This window comes from Branchiostoma lanceolatum, chromosome 3, assembly GCF_035083965.1.
Source record: "Branchiostoma lanceolatum isolate klBraLanc5 chromosome 3, klBraLanc5.hap2, whole genome shotgun sequence".
NCBI lineage: Eukaryota > Metazoa > Chordata > Leptocardii > Amphioxiformes > Branchiostomatidae > Branchiostoma > Branchiostoma lanceolatum.
In genome coordinates, this window is record NC_089724.1 from 22566811 (window position 1) to 22588125 (window position 21315).

Genomic DNA, 21315 nt, shown 5'->3' on the forward strand with positions numbered 1-21315 from the left:
GTGGTATCAAGCAAGTTGATACACGGGGACACGGCTTTTTGAATGGAAAGAATGACACGTTGAATGTTGCAAATTAAAATATTCACCCCTCAACTGTTTTGAAAGTGAAAGCGTCCGACCAACAACCGTTGAACGCCAGGACGGTTCAAAGTTAACCTAGCCAACGCGGTTCAGGCAGTCACGGGTGATGCCGTTTAATATAAACGGAGTTTCAGTAGCTTCAACTTTAAGCTGCAGCTGGTTTGGTTATCCTGGGGTGCTGGATTGTGTTGGGAAAGCTGAGAGAGGTCAGAGGTTACTATAACCTAACGGGCGGGCACGATGGAGGTGTACACGTTGTACCTGGTGTGTTTCCTGTGCCTAGTTCGGGCCAGTCTGCAGAAATCCTGTCACAAGACGCTACTTGTGTCGTTTGACGGCTGCAGGTGGGATTTTATCAACAGGTGAGTAACCTCAGGTGTGTTCGCGTGTACGAAGACGTGTCGTCATACTAGTATTTAATAGAAACGTCAATTTTCAGGGTGTGGTCAGTAATCTTTGCAGTGAACTTGGGTGCGATAGTGACTCCTGCCCGATACAGTTTCCGTTCTCCCAGCATATCATTCATACTTAGTAGACCTTAGTAACCTTTCCCGTCAAGGGAATGTGTTTTGTGTTAAATAGGTTGACCGACCGAATCACGGAGCAAGGACAGTTACCTCGCCGTCGGCACCAGGCTTCCGGTAATGAAATGTTGACAATGTTGATGTGATCATATCTTCTCTATGAGAGGATGTCCTTCTCTACGAGCAAACCAATCGTCTCTCTAGCCGCAGCGACTCTAGGAGAACGTATTTGCTTGAATACGTTATATTGTAGTCCTCTGTTGAAGGACGTCTACTAATATACGGATATAACAGTGACAAGAAAATACGTTCTCCCGGCCGGAGTCGCCACGGCTATCGTTTCTCATGTTTTCTGTTGAAGGGGAAACACACCCACCTTTGACCGTCTGGCACGGGAGGGCGTCAGGGCGCCTTACATCCACGGGACTTTCATCACTAAGACCTTTCCTTCACACTGGAGTGTCATCACAGGTAAGGAGGGACATCTGTAGTCTTTGTAACTTTAAGACAAACTATCACGCTCTGTGGTATCCCTCCCTTTTGGTCTTTTGAGTTACGGAGCTACAGGCCATAACTCACACACACACAAACAAACACACACACACACACACACACACACACACACACACACAAACACACACACACACACTGACACACACACACACACGCGCGCGCACACACGCACACACACAGACACTGACACACCTACACGCACACACACACACTGACACACCTACACGCACACACACACATGCACACACACAAACACAAGCGCAGCAAAGACAATGTCGTTTCCAAAAACGTGAATGTTCCTGTTTCTACTTAGGGCTTTGGGAAGAGTCTCACGGAATCACTGCTAACGCCATGTACGACTCAGTACTCGACCAAACATTTTCGTTGGTAAGTAACGTTACAGTCTAATGAAGCCCGTGGCTTTCTCAGGGGATCCAAACCGTCGTTTTCAAATAAACTTTGAATCAAGGAGATGGCTGTTCAGATTAATGATTACAATTGGGACCCAAAGCACCTTCTTCGAACACTGCAGATTTCAAGAATGTAAATTTTGTATCGTTGAACAGATTCATCAATCACGTGTGTTACATTTTGTAGATGTTACTGCAGCTTTCTTGGAGAGTTTCACTCTTGCAGATCGCCTGGCACTGCTAAAACTGCATGTTTTGGTTGCACAGCGTACCAAAGACCCGGAGTGGTGGGATGTGGGGTCCATGCCGGTATGGCAGACGGCGCAGAGTCAGGGTCTGAAGGCGGCAGACCTGTTCTGGCCGGGAGGTGACGTACTGATGAACGGGCAGCACGTCAACATTTACCGCAAGTACAACCAGAGCATGCCGTTCACGGTACGTTGGTCGGGAGGGACACGTGAACGAACACCCAAATGACATGCGTGTCGCCATGATAGAGGATATTTCTGTGAAAAACCAACACATTTTTCGTGAAAGTCTTATTGCAAAACGAACGATTTTTCCGCGTCCTGACTTGACTAGACTCTCAGTGTCTTACACTTGGGATCCCAAATCAGTGTCACTAGTACAAGGGATCTCAGGATAACATCAGTCATACAAGGCCATACACCAAGTTTGTGGCGCGTTATAACCCCCTGTCCCCCCTCAGGACCGGGTGGACACGGTGGTTGGCTGGTTTGCAGATGAGAACGTCGACTTCGCCACGCTGTACTTCCACGAGCCTGACACCACTGCGCATGTCTACGGACCGGAATCACAGAACGTCACAAGAAAGGTACCTTTATTACTAGTTTGGTAGGAAATTAAGGGGGGTGACCATGAAGTTTTCATCTTTTAACTTTCTGCTTTGCAGTACACTGTAGTAAGGATCCCTTTGTCTGATCATGATGTTAAGCCAGTGTTTTGATATTGCTGCTTTCATACTGCTGCCTTCTAATTTTCACTGTTTCTTATCGCTACTGTTTCGTTTCGTTTACTAGCAACGTTATTAGTACGTGATGCCGGCAGTCTCAAAACAGTAGTGTTTCAACCATAAAAGCAAGTAATCGGCAATAAAAGACAAGAAACAGCATGTGGAAATGTGGACTGGAGACTTTTATGAAGTACATTCACTTGTTTGTTTGTTTGTTACCTGATCATTTCAGATGGCTGAGCTGGACGGGGTCCTGCAGTACCTTCTACAAAAGGTAGAGGACGCTGGGCTGTCCGAAGACCTGAACATCATCGTGACAGCCGACCATGGCATGGCGGAAATCAGCCGGGACAGGAAGATAGAGGTCTACAACTATGTAGACAGGTGCGATGGTGTTCAAGTCACTGATGTACTGAAATTTGACTTGTGCCTACACTAACGCGTTCAGTTTAGCCTCATTTGCAGGCCCTCTGGGGGCGCCGAATCTGCATTGCTGCAGAACCCATTTCTGTGGCGGACGGGTTCCCCAGCAATACAGATTCCCCAGTTAAAGACCCTGGACCCGATGAGTTGAAAATCGCAAATCAGCGCTCACCCAAAAAATAAGTGTCGGCGCCGCCCAGAAGCCTGCAAAGCAGGCTATACGTTCAGTTCTTGTTTGCTCGGAGCACTGTGTGTAAGTGTTGGTCACATCTGAAGAAAGGTATATTCAATGACAATGTGAAGTTGGCTAGCTACGTTTTAGGTCAATCACATTTTAACTCCCTTTTTCGCTACCAGGTCGCTTATATCTAGGATTCCGGATGCGGGTCCAGTTGCTAACATCCAACCGGTGGACGGCAAACTGCAGGAAGTATATAACATCCTGAAGGTCAGTCTACCGAGGGAAAAGCTCCGTCCTTGTGGCGTTGCAAAAAGGAACGACCATAAAATACGCATAACTATAGAATCTTGGCTCGCTATCCCCTTTTTGTTTGGCCGACTGATTGTGTCAGGACTGATAGAAACAGGCCACGTGGAGACTATAGAAATGAATTTTTCCACCGTTCTACCTCAGTCCACTTAATTCTCAAGAACGTTTTGATGCATCTGCCTTTGGGTTTGAAGTGGATATTGATATGCAACGCATGAACCCAATTAACACATGTGCAAAATATAGATAAGATTAAGATAGTCTAGTAGAACAGCTCTCCTCATATGTATCTGTATAGCCGGTATAACCGCCATCCGGCGTATTCTCCAAGCAGAGGTTTCCGTCGAGTGGGGTAGTACTGTCCGGGATTTTTCACCTCGCTCTCGAGAGGAGAGCGATGTAAAAAAAATCCGTCCTTCCTTTATTCAGTTATTCTCCTTAGAAGATTTTCACAATAACGCCCATGCAGTTCCAGGGCAAGCGGCTAGGGGGCCCAAACCTACATTACTTCTTTATTACTGCACAAGCTATCAGCCACCAAAAAATCAAGACCATAGCACGTCCAGGTCAAAAGATACAAAAACAGAAGTTCTGCTGCAGTACCAAGGTCACATACCAAGGGGCCCAAAATCGACCTTGAACTTCGGCTTCACAACACTTGCCCACATTCCAAATATCATCGTAATCCATCAAGAGGTTCTTTCTTGAGTTATGCTGACTACAGTAGTGCGGAAACACAAACAGACAGACAGACAAACAGACACACCCAAAACTATACCTCCATTTTTCATGGAGATAAAAATCCCGGACACTCCTACCCCACTCGACGGAAACCTCTGCTTGGAGAATACATCTGGCGTAACACACCAGCTTCGCAGGCGCGCGGCGCAGCAGCAACTGGCATGGTTATATATTACACCGAACGACCTGATGAACGAATTGATATGTTTGTATAGTCTCAGAACACCGCCTGTAATCTGTGCCTCTCTCCTCCCTTTTAGGACGCCCATCCCAACATGACGGTGTACCTTCGTGAGGAGGTCCCAGAGCGCATGCGCTACACGCACAACCGCCGCATCATGCCTATAGTCGCCCTGGCCGACGAGGGGTGGGAGGTCATCCCGGTAACCACTTCTCTCGGCTGCAACTTCGGAGTTTCCTTTTAAGCTAGGAAAAACACAATTTCCACGTCGTTTCCTCCGATTAGTTACAGAACTTGTCGTTTCTAGTCTGAAAGGAAGCTGTTGAAGGCCCAAAATATAATCTACCCATCTGTTGACTAAAACATCCATATCATTTATGAAATATTCTGTAAATATCAAACAATGTACCATTGACTCAACAAACGCCACTGAAAACATCGCCGCCTTGGCGAAGGTGACAACACAGTTCAGTTTAAATCATCTCCCATTTGTCGCTACTGCACAAACTTGTGTTCCTCTTATGCTAGGGTCATATTTCCAAACCGGGGCCCGGCCGGGCAGTTTGCGGGAACGAAAAGTATGATATAAAAAAGGCCAAAAACACCCCAAATATTAGAAGAATACTTATGAGCATAATTTGGGTATATTTATTGATATACACTTTGATTTTTCGTTTCCGCAAGCATCCCGGCCGGGCCCCGGTTTAGAAATGTGACCCTAGCATAACTGGTTCACTGACGTAACACCGCCGTAGTTACCCATGCACATTACCCATGCACAGTCTGTCTGTTGCAGTCGGAGTCGGAGGTAACTGACTACAAGTTGAACTTGAAGGGGGCTCACGGCTACGACAACATGCTGATGGTCATGAAGCCCATATTCCTGGCAAAGGTAACACTAGCAGAACGCACAAATTCCACACTATCCCTCCAAATTCCAAACAATAGCAATATTTTATATTACATGTACATGTATCTGCAACAGTGAGTACTGTACAAGGTACATGGCGAATGTGAAACTTCAATGCTACGCTAATCAGATCTTCCCACCTATGACATGGAAGATCTTTAAATTCCCACACAGAATTGCAAGATTAGATGCAATCTGATTTGTATAGTGCAGGGCAATGTGTTCGTTTGTAAGTTAGAATGTCGGATATGAATACTATGCTACGCTGCTCGTAAGATCATGTCTGCATTTTAACAAGCTCTGTCATTTTAGGGACCTCGTTTCAAACGTGGTTACCAGGCAACACCCTTCTATGCAGTCGACATCTACAACCTGATATGTGAGTTGCTGGGCGTTACCCCTGCCCCTAACAACGGAACCTGGGGACGAGTCAGCGATCTCCTGGTTCCCTTGTCGGCCGGTGACGTCACTTGTGGCGGCGTAGGCCTGGTAGTGAGCTGGGCGAGTTTGTTATTGGTTGTAGCCTCTCTTATGTGCTTTACATTGTACTGAAGTTAGATTTTTTTCCTGACTAGAAATAGTGACATCAATCATGAACATGCACGAATTCCAACACTATTTTCTCGATAGAGGAAGTAGTAAGTCAGACAGATGTACACCAATGCACAACAAATTTCGAAGTGTAAGCGCCAGGATCTTAGATCTGAGATGAGGCGTGTCTGTGATTCTGAAATGTGATATCATACGTGACCGTATATTTCAGATAGAAGATACATATGACATTAGAATTAGTATAGAACATTATGTGTCATCACATGCTAAACATGTACAAGAGCATGTAGGGTTTATATTCCATTTATTTGCAAATGTATGCACGTCAATAAAAGTATTTCAGGGAAGACTGACATCACCAGCGAGAAGTCTTGTAGGAGTGAGCATTTTTATGGGTAAGAGCAAATACATTTGTATTGTGTGGCCCAATATATCGATCCTGTATCTATAGTCCTTTCTTTCTTGCTCCCAACCTTTGGCGGTCGTGTTTGTGACATATTCTTGCGGCGGCCAGGTGAGCTACTGTAGATAAGGTCCTGATATGGTGTCAACTTCTTTTGATACTGTATCCTGATATGAAAGCAATGAAACACCTGGTTTAAAAAACCCGTTACAATAAGTACTTTTATTTCTAACTTAGATCGAACTCTTGTTCGGAGGCTTAGAGTAAAAAAAAATAGACCGTCGTATGTTTCTACATGTATATGTACGCAATACTGTATACGCCGCTTCCTTTTTAAGAAGGTTGAACCTTTTTAATTGCAAGAATAATCACACATAAAGTTATATATGTTCCGATAACAGTGCGTATTGAGCATTAAACTTGAGAACGAGTAGACCTAGCCAGAGTAATGATATCGCACTTAGCCAGGCATTTTAGTGGCAAAAAAGTAGTAGTTTGCCTATCACTAGTACCGGGATGAATGATCTGTCATCGGGCTTTAATACCAACAAATAAAAATCATACGTTGATTATCGATAGAGCTAGCCCTTACTCATCCAAAGCTTTGCCGGAGACGTTATAGCATTCTGACGTGGCCATGTTTGGAATCAAGCCGTTGTCTAGCAGGTCTGCACACCAGCATGGTCAGGGCCACTCCCGCCGCCATCCCCGCTACAGCCGCGGCCGCCACCGTCCCCACAGCGGTACTCAGACGCACACCTCCGCCTGTCACAAACACACGGGCGCTGGTCAGGGTTCAGTCAGACAGCGCAAACATCGGCCTCAAAGTAGGAACAAAACTAATGGCATCTTAATCTTCATATTGGTCGCATTGTGGAAATCACCTCAAAACCATCAACCTCTTTACAAGCCTTTCGCGATTTCCCCATTCCTGAAAAGACCCAAATATGGCAATTTGACGATTGTTTTGCCAATTGTTTTAGGGGCGGTCGGGAGCGGTACTGCAGATTAGGCGCTCATAGGATATATTTTAGTTCCGGCTCGTGAAATGTGACAATATGAGCCACCCATGTTACTGTACACATCTCTTCTAGTACGTAATGATTAGGACATCAGCAGCCTTGAGAACGTTAGTCTTTGACTCATCTGTTCATCCGCTTATATGATAAACATATGAACACCAAACCACAAACGATATGACAAGGAAATAGCTCCACTAGCACTACGAATACAGATTGGTTAAGTCCTGTACTAGTACTCTTTTCAAGCTCTTTTCCTCGTAGTCATGTCCAGCATATGCCTGTTGTTTCTGCGCCTTTATAGTCAGGATGAGGCCCCGACTACCACAGACATTGCTGCTAGCTGTCTTATTACATCAAATTTAGTTTCCGCCATTTCTCCTGGGGTTTTTGCCGTTGCGTGTAGATACGTGACAAAATAGCAAGATAGGTAATGAAGAATGGAGTACTTTTTGTAATTGAAAATTGGTAGGATCAAACTGATTTGATTTAATTCATTTGTTATAATCATATGGCATACTGGAAAAAATTGATGCGCAAAAAACGCGAATGTCATCCATAAAACTAAATCAAATCAAAACAGAACAATATAAAACAAAAATGTCGTAAAATAATGTGCACTGCATGAAATAGTCTAAAATCATAAATGATTTTTGATATTGATTAAGCGCAAGATGATATGTGTTCTACTACTACTGACCACAAGCCTGTGTCGGTAGTTGTTCCCCTTGCTGAGTGTTCATTAGCCCGGCATATTGACTGGACAGCTGGCTGGTCAACCTCCCGGGGTTGGCAGTCCCCGCACGTCCTGGTGCTCGCTCATGCTGACTCTCCGCCGAAAGTTCCCCTCCTACCACTGAAGCGCCTCCTTGCGGAATCGTCTTTGCCTCAGCAGCTAGAGAAACGAACATGTTGACGAGGAGGTGAAACTATTTTCTGTGCGATATGTGGCAAATCTAATTGGTAAGCGCAAAAGGGGACAGTTCATTATAAGAACAGCGGAGGGATGGGTAGGACGCCGAGGATGTTTTCTTTTTGAAAGGCGAAGGGATAAGCAATGTGAGATGTGAGTGACAGAAAACTTGGGATGGCAAGTTACGCAAGCATTCTGAACGTCCATGGGTGTGACAGGTACAATGTATGGTGGAGATGAGGAGGGGAAGAGTAGTCTCCAACCAGACCCAATAGATTGCAAATACCGCATCCAACTGGAAGAAGGAGCTTGTAATGCAATCTAAGGTCTGGGTTGCAAAACGTACTTCCTCTGCCAGTTTGAAACGGTCTTTATGCAACCTATAGATCTGCTTGGAGATTAGGGAAGAGAGCACTGAGACCATTGATCACGAGTGCAAAAACAAGAAATAAAAGTGGGAAGGCTATTCTCCAAGCAGAGGTTCGGCTCCACATTGTCTCAAGTTTGACCTGTCAGTTTTAGGCGTTTGTCGGGCTTTCAATTTTATCAGGTTTCCCTTACGTCGCCAAGCCAAGCGTCAAAAACAAGTCGGAGCCAAACCTCTGCTTTGAGAGTAGAATAGGTCTGAGTTTGTCATTCGTGTCATCGGCTTAGCTATATAGCTTGTGATTTTGTGACATGGACATGATGTACAAACTGTTCCCACGAAGTTTTCCCCCTTTCGGAGAGGGTCACCGGAGAAGGAACTAAACTTACGACACATGCATGCATGCACAAAAATGCAGCTAAAATATTTGCAGTTCCTCCCCCACCTTGTGTTCATATCCCCTCAGGGAAAAAGTTGTAAACCGAGAATATACAATCCGAAAATTAAAGATAACTTCCCCATGCTAGCCTGTCATCACGTCCGCTGTAGCCATCCCCACACAAACACGCCCCACTGGGCCTGTTCAAACAGGCGGCCAGGAATGTGACGGGAATAGTATGGAGCTAGCTTGGCGATGAGAGATTACAGAGTAGTGTGAATAAGCGACGAGGATGGGATGTGTAGAATACATACCTATTTTCTAAAGAATGCATAGACTACAGTGCGGGTTGTTCTTGTTTCGACGACACTGTCATTTCCCAAGAGGATCCCAAAAGTGTGTTTTTGACGGTCAAAGGCCACATATACTTTCGACTAGAGACAACATCTGGACGTGTAAACTTCTGTAACCTTTTATACAGTAGCCAATACTCAAGTGAAAGGGGTGGGTGGTTTTGTCTGTGCTTCTGGGAGAAAACAAATACTAGTAATGTTAACACTCATATCCTCCTGTATATTAAACCATAGAGAAATGAAAGTTCCGCCCAAAACAGCGGAAATTCCATTCTAAGGTGAAGGATTATACCTTGAATAACGAGCAACACAGGCGGTCCTGTCTGGGACCAGGCTTGTAGAAGGTCGCTATGCGAGGTAAGGATGGAGGCCCAGGACTATTGAGCTTTCGTGAAGTACGATTACCTACCAGCAGATGTGTTCGTTTGTGTCATTATAATATACGCCTTAAAAACGCAGCGAAGCCTTAGGAAACACATGACTTTCAGGCAACGTTCCCAACATCTGTTTCCTTTCTCGGGGTCTAGAAGTTCAACGTGATAACCGTTACCAAGGAGCTAAGCAAACACTGAGTAAAGTCGGTCTTGACAGTAAATGTCCCGCCAGGCTGGGTTCAAAAAGGGAAAGTTTACGTAATCTAATCTTCAAGCAGATGTAGACAGGCAAAATCATAACGTTTCTTACGCTACCAGTTAGGGCTAGAGGTAGGGTTCGCTACTCTCCGGAACCAGGGGCTTGAGAAACGTTACGATTATGATTTCTTACTTCTGGTTGGAAAGTATCCTTGATCCGCCCGATACGGTATCAAGGCAGACCTTGCAACGACCTGGTGCCCTACAGTATGGCCTTGTTCTCGATGATATGGTAACTAGAATGTGATAAGTCTAAAGAATTCAGAAGTTCCTCCAGTCTCTACTACTGAACTCCAGTGGAATAATATGCAAGAGCAGTTAGCCGACCAGAGGAGTACAGATTGCAAACCTATGACCTGTACTCCTCTGGACGACTAACTATTCTGACATATTCATCACTCTGTTTATTTGGCTAATTTCAAGTATTTTTTCTCTCAACTTGTGTAGTGTCCTTGTAGAGACTAATGTTTCCCCACAATGGCATGATAACGACGAAACAGGAACCACCCGTCCCCGGACCTCTCATCATGAACCATTGAACTCGCGAAGGAGATGCTTAACTGATCGCTAGTATCTATTCTACTTGGTAAAAACTGTAGAAGGCTCTTCAGGTCTATATCTTAGACTACAGTCTTACCTGGAGAAAGGACGGTGACGGCCAGAGCCAGGACGGTCAGTGTAGCTGTCTTCTGGGCTGCCATTTCCATCCTCTTTCCCTTTCCGAACACGTGACTAGATCTCAGACCAAAACATGTTTGCAAACGGACCGCTATGAATAGTATCCCGCTGACACACGGAGATCTGGCTGGGTGCTTCAGAGGAGGGAAATGAATTATCGCACTGGTAGTTTGAATGTCAACTTTACAGGAAAGTCCATGTATCATGTCGCTGCATGTATATCCCTAGACCTTCGCCCCCGTGTCACACTTCTTGTATGCATAACCCATTAGTCACCTTTTAATCTAAATTCTACATATCAAGCTTTTTGCGAGGTCATTTCCATCGTTCCATTTCAAACTTTTTCCGTCAGGCGGACCCTCCCTATTCCCTTGATGGTCGAGTCCTTTGTAAAGTTCAACCATTTTCTGGTTCAGTTCGTGCACGGCAGGGTGCACCAATCTTACAGCAATCTGCATACTTCAGATATGTGAGCAGTAACCTTGGGGCAAAGGCACGATGGAACGTCCAGGAAACAACAACAGTCTTCTAATACAACCTATTCAGACTTTAGACAGGGGAATTATCACGTCCATGAAAAATGGAGGTATTGCTTTTTGTCTGTCTGTTTGTGTTTCCAGATATTTGTGGTCAGAATAAGTTTAGACCATCTGGGTGGATTGTAATAATATTAGGTATGTGGGTAGATGTTGAGAAGACAAAGGTCAAGGTCGATTTTGCCCCCCCCCCCCGTGTGTTGCCTTGGTACTGCAGCAGAACCTCCGTTTTCTGTATCTTTTGCCCTGGATATATGCTACGGTGTTGATTTTTGTGTCAGATACCTTTTGGTTTAAGGAAGAAGTGGTGTAGGTTTGAGCCCCCTAGCTGCTTTCCCTGGAACTGCAGGGGCGTTTATGTTGAAATCTTTCAAGGAGGGTAACTGAACAAATGAGCTACAATTTTCCATGATATTCGGGAAACAGGTAGCTGAGGCAGTGAGATGCACATTAGAACTTTATCTGCATGATTGATGAGAAAATTCTAGAATTTCAGGGGTTTTCGTGATAGGACTTGAATACATGTACATGTACATGTAACATATGCAATTCATGGCTGGTGGAAGATAAACAGTACTAATTATACAAATAAGAGCATAATTTGCATAATTGATGCGAAAATACCATAGTTCCTTAGTGGTAAATAGTGGTACAATGTAAACACATTCTTGTGTAAGTCACTTAACAGTGTACATCACATAATTATCTTGATTATGTAAATGTGCAAATACTTTGCATAATTCATGATGAGATGTAAACGTGGAATTCTGCCAAAGGAAAGAACTTTCACACATACAATATATGTAATTTTGGTAGAGACCATCATGTAAAATAGATTATGCTAATTACATACTCGTTTTCATGATCCACGAGACAAGATAAGAAGATAAGAATCTACAAAGGCTCTGAATATTTCATGGAGGTATGAGGTATCCGAACTCTTGTTACTTCTGTATCGATTTAAGATAACCACATTTGGAATCTGTGCACGTTCCAGTAATAACTTGAAACGCACGAATTCGGAAAAGGCTATATCATATTTGGATTGTTGGAATGGAATTTCAGGGACATTTAGATACATGTATTTTGTTCTTTTGTGTGCTTCATTTTGTCTAGTATACGTGTCAATTCTATTTGACCATCGACATGCTCAATTGGAATTCCATCCACGAATATACACTGTACGTATGCTTCAATAAGACATCGCATATTATAATTATGACTGGACTTAAATCATCTTCTTCAGCATTACAACCGTCCTACCCCACCCCCTCCTTTCAATTGAGCTGCGATTGTTGTATCCACCGATGGATAGACTTTACCAGGCTCCATGGGTCGCTGGGAAAATAGTAGAAATCGGCCAAATAAACAGATTACATGACAGAGGAGTTAGCTGGCCGTGGAATACAGTGAGTACAGGGAGTCAAAAATTGTACTCCCTGGCCAGCTAACTCCTCGGCATGTAATCTGGTAGATGCTACAGGTGAACAGAGAACCAGAATTCAACCATGGCATGACGCAACCGAATTTCTTTCCACCTTACAAGTCTTCGCCGTGAAAATAGCTTTTCCCTGCCGATATGAAATAAGGTAACCCCTTCCTAAAGTTCGTGTAATACCGGAAAGGTGCAATACAGCCACACACACGCATATATGAGCCGGACACCGCCGCAGTGGTTTCTGGGATATTGTTTATTGATTCCTTCTCCAGTAGTATTGATGTACAAACGCTACCTCCGAGCGCGGATCCGCGGTCACACAAAATGCTCGCTAGACTTCACATCAGGGGACCGGCCATGATATCGAGATGTAACACTCACAAAAGCTTAATCGTTTCTCTCTTCATGACCCATTCATCCTAATTATAAACACGACGCACGCCTGTGTCAACTGTACTATGTAGATACAACTTTTCCGTAAAACGGTATATATAGTTTTTGTACCATCCCTACACATTTGAATCTTCTGTAACGTATCCAAAACTTGCAACTTCCATGACGAGCTCGTAGCCAGAGTCGTTGCACGTCGATATCATGTTCTGGCCCCTGAATGTATTGCCCCCGTGGTGTTTCTATGTACAAATGTTTATGTATACGCAGGACAAGCCCTCCGGTATGGGTCTTGATACGATAATATATACATGCCGACATACATGTACATATAGATCTTCCTTCCTTACAGGAATGATATGCATTAATACAAGTGCAGAGTTGCAGTAGGTATCGTACAGACGTGAAGAGATTCCTAGTCTTCATATATTTGCATAAGTTGTACTTTTTGTTGCGGCGCGCCGACTGTTGCAGGATTCACGATTTCCCGGTAAGGTTTTGATTGACAGACCGGTCGGCCGGCTGATGAGACAGCGGCACGGTTGCTATTGGTTACGGTGAAGATCACTCACAGAATCTTTGCCACGTTAAGGAGAGTCCAAAAATAGTGTCCCCGCATATGCTCTGTACATACATACATCTCAGCACGCTACGGTCGAGATATGTCGACGGCGAAACTGAGGGTTTCCTATAAAAGATGCATCCCGTTTGAGGAGATGGTCAATCATGCAACAATCGGCGTTCCGCGGGGACGTAAAAACGCACTGGCGTGCTCGGCGAAGCGTATCTAAAAACCCTGCATGCCCGTGTTAAGAGTGAGCCCCCCGGGAGGTAACCAGCTGCTGGTAGGAGCTGACCGAATGAAGGTTTATTAGCTTCGCAAATAACGGCAGAATCGAATTCTCCTGGCGGCCGCCGAGGGTCGGTAATTAATATGGTGGTACCGCGGGATATCCAGAGCCATTTCTCTGGCTAATAAAGCGACGTGGCAGGCAGCTGGGACAGTTTTTCCCGACGCTATAAGCCGTTGGGGTGATTTAGTGTCTTCTGTCTTCCAGTTAAAATGCACATGGGGATGGACGACATATTTCATGCCAGAAAACCAGAAAGAAATATCTTCATTAAGCTAGGCAGTGCCAGTTCTAGTGGGATGGGGGGGTGGGGGGTCTTTACTAGATTTTGGAAAGCTATTGTATCATTTTAGCATTAGAATAGAAGTAAAAACACACACCAAAACGCCATCTCAATAGTCTTGAATCTCATGATAATGTAGAAATAATTGACGTCTTGATAAATCATATCTACGGAAATCTGTGCTGTAATCCCTCGGATGATGCTCTGTTCTATCAAATAATCGGACTCTTTAAATCATCGCAATCATCCAAATACAGCACTCCATATGCAATCTCTTTGCCATGGCAAATTTGTGGTGGAATGTACATTGCACATAATGGCCCATAATTCATTTGGACTGCCAGAGGCTATGAATTGGTGTAATCTACATGATACAGACACAAACGACGTTAGTATTGCCTGAGGAAGGTACTAATATCAGAGGAATATTCCGATAAAAGGAATAGGTAGAAAATCAAGCCCAGTGTTATTGATAGACATATTTCAGCACTAGGGACAGGCCCAGCTGATATTTGTTATTGCTTGACCACGTTCAAGGAAAGGTTACAACACTGAGGTAAGAGCACAAAAACTCAAACATTTTCTAGCGGAGACAATATTTTTTATATGGCAAGTAATAAGTATGAAATGGAAAGTAATAAGATGTCAGCGTCCTTGACAAATAGCAAACCGTGGCACTGTAGACCAATCTGTGAAAACAGCGTGAATACAGCACCACTTGTGCCATTTTCTACGTTTTGGGGGTGAGACGCAAAAATAAGCTGTTCCCAAGAATTGCGGGGATGGGTGTCGAATCTAGATGCGCGACACCTCGATTAACTTAACTAGCAGTCAGTCCAAGGGATCATCAGTTATTGCCGTTGACTTTGTTATATATGGTGTCATGACAAAGGGCGTGGACGGGCCGGGACATTTCGATTCTACAGCATTTGAGAACAAAGCATACATTAGGAAAGGAAAGAACGTTTTTGGAAAGCTTGATTGGTTAATTAAGGCTACAACTCATACAGCTGTTGAACCAAAGACCATGCACTTTTTTTGTTGTTGTTCATTTTGAATTCCTTATAACAAAGTCTGTAAACCGGCAAATTGGCAGGGATAGACCCTTTGGTCTTCTTTAAGAATGTCCATGATATTTTGATATGCCTATACAACAAGCATAGGTAAGCACTACACGTTACAACTGGTCACCTCCCTTTGGTAACAACAAAGTGTTAAACAGTGTTAAACTCAAGGTCTCGTCACGACTATCATTATCAACGGAACGCAGCAGTGACCCAGTGTTTGAATATTCTACAGGCGGCATCGAAGAACGGTCTAAATAGGGGAGGGGGGTAACAACGTTAACGGTCTTAGTCTCCATGGAAAGGTCCTCGTACGATGTATGTTGCCCATACATCAGACAATTGGTAAACAGCATTCGCCTGACGTCCTTGATACTTCATCGAGCGAACAAAATCAGAAGGAGTTTCTTAGTATTTCTTGTCTTGCCACATACGTAGAAGCGTATAAAATAGGTCCACAGGTAGAAAAGTGATCGACAATCTGACGAGGACAAGTTTACACCCTTTCTCTCGTGGGCTCGTCCGGCCCTCCTGCGGCAAATGACTGAATCGAAGTCGGGGAACATTGGCTGCGCCATAGCACCTGTTCTGCAGCAAACGTCATCTAGACTAGCGGGGGCGTGGAGGCCAACCGTGTTACATGTCTGGCTGAACAGAGTCATTCCAGCCATTTCAAAGAAATTTCCTTCGTATTATTGGATAGAGTAATTTTGTACCTCCATTGTACAGTTGCATCAGAGATTGTTCAGGATACGTCTCCCCGTTGACTAATATGCTACTGTAGAATACTTGGGGAGGGGCTTCGCTGTGATGAATGTCAGCTCGGACACGATTAAGAAAAGAATTCTAGAGTGATTGACAGAGAAAATCAAGAGTATCCAAGAGAGTGATCGTCCTTTTGGACAAACAAATACTGAAAAAAACCTACAAAAATATGACACAGTAAACGTCTTCGACCCCCTGTCGGGCGCTATGTAAGAGCCTGTGGGCAGTACTACCAGCAATGTTCTTATTGGTCTATACCATGCAGTTTAAAACAACACAAAACAATAGCTTTTACAAACGCCTCGCATTGGACATACGCTTTTTAGACGCAATTTTCCTGAGAAATTAGTGACGTCACCACATGCATAACTTATTTACAGCACCATGGAAGTATCATGCCTGTGCACGTGTCTGTTATGCCTATTGCACGTGCCTGAAAGAAACAATCGTGGAAGACGCCAAACTTCTCCAGCGTGTACCCCTACATGCTACGGTGTTACTTTGTTTTTCTCAAAATATTTAGGTGCATTTTGATGTATTCTTCTATCGTTTTGGGCCAGACATCACAGTCTCTGATGTAACAAAAGTTTTGACTTATTATCGATCTTGTCAACAAAAAGGATCGTTACCTTTTCCACAATTGTAAATTTTTCGTACCAAAAGTTTCGTACAATACTATGAAATCAGTGTCGTTGCTTTGATTGACAGTTCAAACAGAGGGTTGACAAGGGGTGGCAGATTCCTTTCTGGTTACTTTACAGGGAAGACCACAAGTAGGAAAACTAACGGTGGGGGTGGGTTCTACCTACAGAAACAGTGGTACATGCCGGGTTTTTTTCACTGGGCATGGGTTCGAACCGCTCGGCTACAGGAAACTTGCACCACATACATACCGGTTCCTGGTCCTGTCCGGGATTGCGCGTCGACTTACGCGTGGCGGGTTCTCCTTAATCCCGTGTGCAAGGACGTTGGCATGTAGGTTAAATTGTCCGTGTAGAATGTTTACACAGGGCACCTTCTCACGGTAAGAAGTTCACTCCTTGGGTAGTCGGGTGCAGTCCACTGTCTCCATAGTTAGCTTTTCCTTCCTTAGCATGACGCAAGCTTTGATTCTTTACTATATGATTCTTCATAGAAATGATATGTATGTAAATCGTACATTATTTGCATATTTGATACAATGAAATAGTTTTGAAGCAGATAGTTCTAGTCTGTTCTATATCAATATCTTCTAAATAGGCTGGTACGAGTAAGATCTGGTATCTCTATATCTTTACTCCTATCTCTACTGGGTTCACCCATACCTATTCACAAAGGGGCCGGTCTGTGTACAAGATGGAGCTGGATAGAAAAAGCGCGCTGCTCTGCGTAGAAACGGCAAACAACACAAGACTGGTATACTCAGCATCCGTGTCGTCTCTTTTATCTTAGGTGTGCCCGCTTGGAGCTAGTCTTGGACTTTTGTAAGCCTCTCTCTGTGTCGAACCTCGGAATTTCCCTACAGAAGTCTTTTCTCACTTTTGGGGAAGTGTCCGGTCAAGTTTTCTTCGTATTTTTTTCCACCATAGCACGATGTGTGTCTGCAAGTGAGACCCAATTATTGCTTGACGTCATGACACTCGTTCCCAGTGTAATTTCCCCCGCGCTCCCGTTCCCATGGCGCGAGGAGCCTTCTTGGCACTTGGCGGTGGGGTATTCATAAGTATTTTCACGGTAGTTAAGTTTGTTTTTGCATATGTTGAGGTAATATGTACATCACATAGTTAAGCTTGCATATGGTGCCAAATACTTTCCCGTGCTCTAGTACATGAATATCTTTATATCGTTTGTCCCCGTGTCCGTTAGGACGAGAAATCCATCCGGGGTTACAGCAACTGCTTCCGGGTGCAAGAGGCCATCCTCCACGGAAGCGATGTGGCGGAGAAACTTCAGGTCATTCTGGAAGAGCTCGACGCGCTTGTTTCCGTAGTCGGACACGATGATGTTGTCCTTGCTGTCCACGCACACGCCGGCGGGGTAGTCGAAGTGGCCGTCTCCGGTGCCAAGCGAGCCCAGCTTGTTCAGAAACTTCCCTTCTTGGTCGAAGATCTTGATGCAGTGGTTGCGCGTGTCCGACACGATGATGTGACTCTTGCTGTTGACCGTGACGTAAGAAGGAGCTTTGAACTCGTCGTCGGCGGAGCCCTTGGTGCCGAACTGGTGGATCTGAGTGCCGTCCGGCTCGAAGATACAGACGCTGTGGTTGATGGCGTCCGTGACGATGATGCGGCCCAGCTTGTCCACCGCGATGCCGGAGTAACAACTCGTCACCGGGGGTTTGAACTCGTGGATGACCGAGCCGTCCTGCGCACACAGCCGGATGTTGCCCTCGGAATCGGTCACCGCAAGGTTTCCGTCCTGCATGACGGCGACTTTGGAGTAGGACCCCGCCGGGAACTTGCTCTTCATTCGCCCCTCCGTGTCGAAGATCTGTATCCGCCTGTTGTTGCGGTCTCCGACCACCACGTGCCCCTCGGCGGTCACCGCTACCCTGTAGGGCCCGTTAAACTCGCCGTCCCCACTGCCCCTGCGGCCGAACTGGTGCAACAGTCGAGCGCTTTTGCTCTGGCCCGGCCCCGGCTTCAAGCAGTACTTGTAGTAGGGGATGGCGCTGGTCGGAACCTGGTTCTTGATGTAGCCCACCTTCATCAAGATGCTCCGGGTGTCCCCAGGCGTGCTTATGAAGACTAAGTGGTTGGAGGAGAGTCTGTCTGACATCTTGCGCTCGGGTTCTCGCTGGGATAACCTGTATAACCGATCCGCCATCTCCTTTTTGACAGACAGAACTTCCTCGTTGTTCCCGTACTTGAGAACTTTTTCTGTAAAGTTAACACTACTTTTTAAACTGTTCAGATTCTTCTCTAAAAAACTTTCTTCCGTGGCGAGGTCCTTTTGCTCTCTGGAATACATGAAGTGCAGCTCCGACAACAGACTTTGCTCCTGTTGCTGAATCAGCGCGATCAGCTCCTTCGCTCTCTGCTTGATGTCGATTTCTACTCTATCTCTCTCCGACTTCTTCATCTCCTGCACTTGGTGCACCTCTGCAAGCGCGAACTCAAACTCGGGGATTTTTTGCCTGGTAGATTTCAGGAGACCCTCCAATAGGAGTCGGCTCTTGCCCACTACGTCTTTAATGTCGGCGTGTTTATGATCTTTGTGTTCCACCACCACGCAGTCGCGGCAGACGGGGTTATCGCACGATTCGCAGTAAAAACGCACCACCTCACCCTGGTGCATGTCGCAGTACACCTCCTGTTTGGAGCGTAGCTGCTCCTCGAATCTCCCCGACTGCAGGTCTTCCAGAGTGACCACGTGATGCCCACGCGTGAATCTCGTGCGACAGTGAGAGGTTGCGCAGTCCGGGCACAGGAAGTCCGCGCATTCCAAGCACCGTGACGTCGCTTCCGCGTCTTCGTCAGAGCAGATTGCACACGACACCTTTTTCTCCTTGACCCTCCCGCGTTGCATAGACAGAGTGTCGCACAGATTGGAAATAAAGAAGTTGTCCTTCAGCCTGGTCACGCCCCTCTCGGTTAGACACGTCTCCTGGCCGCACGTCGGGCACTCGAACTTGTGCGAGCGGTCGGCCACGTACCTCACCAGGCACCTCTCGCAGAAGAAGTGTAGGCAGGGCAGTAGCTTGGGCTTGGAGTACTCCTCGAAACAGATCTGGCAGATCAGGAAGTCCTCGCTGACGCTGCTCAACAGGTCCGCCCGGGTCTGCCCTTGCTTCTCCGCTTGGCCTGGAGAAACACACAGAAATAGACTTCGTTAGGCATGCACAGGGACATGTTAAAGTTGGATGGAGTTACCTTTACATCATCGCGAAAATATTTGTGTTCTAGTCAGTATCAAATTTATCCTACCTCTGTCACACAACAGGAAAATCGATTAGCCGACGAGTCGCTGCGAGCTCTGAATGACGTGTTTGGAGGTACATTTGTACCACGCCCGGTATTCTCTCGATTATCGCGCGATTTTTAGGGCTCGGTCGATGTTCGCAACTCGATGTGTCATTCAATGTGATAGGGTGGGTTTTCAGGCAAAAAATATGCTCGACACTTGGGTGATTTTGAGACTCGGCAACCTTCTGGTGATCAACAAGCCCGTCGATTGTGTGGCAGGGGCTTTGTGGATGCTGTCAGTCCTCTCGCGCTGAGTAACATGACGTTCACTACTGTACGTTACCCTGCCCACGGCGATGACCTACTGTCGGAAGGAGCATCGACTCATTTATGTGGGAACACATTCAACATGAAAACGACTAAAATTGCAAGTTCTGAACACATACTGAGGTGGTTTTATAACTTGGTGCTTCGCTCTCAGATGCACTAGCAAAGTTTGTTTCTCCTTTGACTTGGGAAAAATCATTTCAACAACAGAACAACAGAAGTTGGTCCACAAAACGACGCGCATTAACGTACAGGGGACAACAAACAAGCGAGGAAATATACAAACAATGTCACATCTGTTTTCCTCAATTTGAAAGACGACGACGGATGTCCTGCCAGACACGACCTTCTGTAGGGACGATTCCTATGATTAAACGTTTCCCCCGGAGGATTATTAAAGGAGTAATTGATTAGATAACGGTGTCAGTAAACGCCGTTCGCTTTAACTTTAACCATGCACATCTATCTTGGCATTCTGCTTTGCTTGACAGTCGGGCGGAGTTTACTAGAACTAGTATCTGTGGTCCTTGAAATTAGCAAACTGTAACCTACAAAATGCATCCGTAAAAATGAAACGATATCATTAAAACGTGTCATACATTTTATTTGTACGTAACCACAACCATTTGAACGTCAGTGGAGTTGGCTGGTAGTGGAAATACTTTTGAAACTGCTGGTAACGTAAGTGCTGGTCAAAATCTCTTAACAACGAGCGAATCTGTAAGGGCACCTATAATGCATCGGCAAGACGTTTAGTATCGGTTAGCGCTAAATGACAGATCATCCTCTCCCGATGATGTCCTCCTCATTACAGCTCGCCTGCACTTATCCCGCCTAATGATGACGGAGCGAAGCGCTACCAAATTGATATTTTAGCGCGCCTTTTATCTGCCAGGATAGCCTGTGCTCATGTATGTTAATTTTCTCCCCATCCCGAGGGACATAGGAAAACCGTTCCGAGATTGGCGGGTATTCGTCATAAACAATGACATCTTCTGTTTCCCGCCATCTGTTATGGATTTTAGAATTGATTTTATATTGTTAGATTGATTGCAGTGGTTCGGTTCATATCTACAGGACGTTTGGCTACCATATTTTCCAGGTCTATACTTTAAACCACCCTCACGTAAAACGGTTAGAACCGTCATGTGAGTTGTAATGTAACCCACATCACAAATGTACTAACTGTGTCGTGTATTACAGATCTGAATTTGGATATGACTCGCGGATCTAGA

The 21315-nt window shown here is 45.3% G+C and overlaps 3 protein-coding genes across 6 annotated transcripts in view; 1 reads left to right on the plus strand and 2 right to left on the minus strand.

The window, feature by feature from the left end:
- The first annotated feature begins 124 nt into the window (after window positions 1-124).
- LOC136431070 (ectonucleotide pyrophosphatase/phosphodiesterase family member 5-like) lies at window positions 125-6229 on the plus strand. Its single transcript, XM_066422279.1, has 10 exons — window positions 125-443; window positions 967-1076; window positions 1432-1505; window positions 1796-1963; window positions 2238-2363; window positions 2734-2885; window positions 3282-3372; window positions 4416-4538; window positions 5133-5228; window positions 5559-6229. Exons 1-10 carry the CDS (start codon window positions 322-324, stop codon window positions 5796-5798), a joined length of 1302 nt encoding a protein of 433 aa, XP_066278376.1. The 5' UTR covers window positions 125-321; the 3' UTR covers window positions 5799-6229.
- Window positions 6086-10732, minus strand: LOC136431072 (uncharacterized). Its single transcript, XM_066422282.1, has 3 exons — window positions 10502-10732; window positions 7921-8115; window positions 6086-6966 (listed from the first exon to the last, which is right to left on the minus strand). Exons 1-3 carry the CDS (start codon window positions 10569-10571, stop codon window positions 6818-6820), a joined length of 414 nt encoding a protein of 137 aa, XP_066278379.1. The 5' UTR covers window positions 10572-10732; the 3' UTR covers window positions 6086-6817.
- Window positions 10733-12751: 2019 nt separating this feature from the next.
- Window positions 12752-21315, minus strand: part of LOC136431075 (E3 ubiquitin-protein ligase TRIM71-like) — an 88272-nt gene continuing 79708 nt past the window's right edge. For all 4 annotated transcript variants that reach the window (XM_066422294.1, XM_066422293.1, XM_066422291.1 and 1 more), the window contains one exon: window positions 12752-19651. In XM_066422294.1, the coding sequence (XP_066278391.1) occupies window positions 17670-19651 (1982 nt within the window). In that variant the 3' untranslated portion in view covers window positions 12752-17669. The remainder of the gene's footprint in view (window positions 19652-21315) is intronic.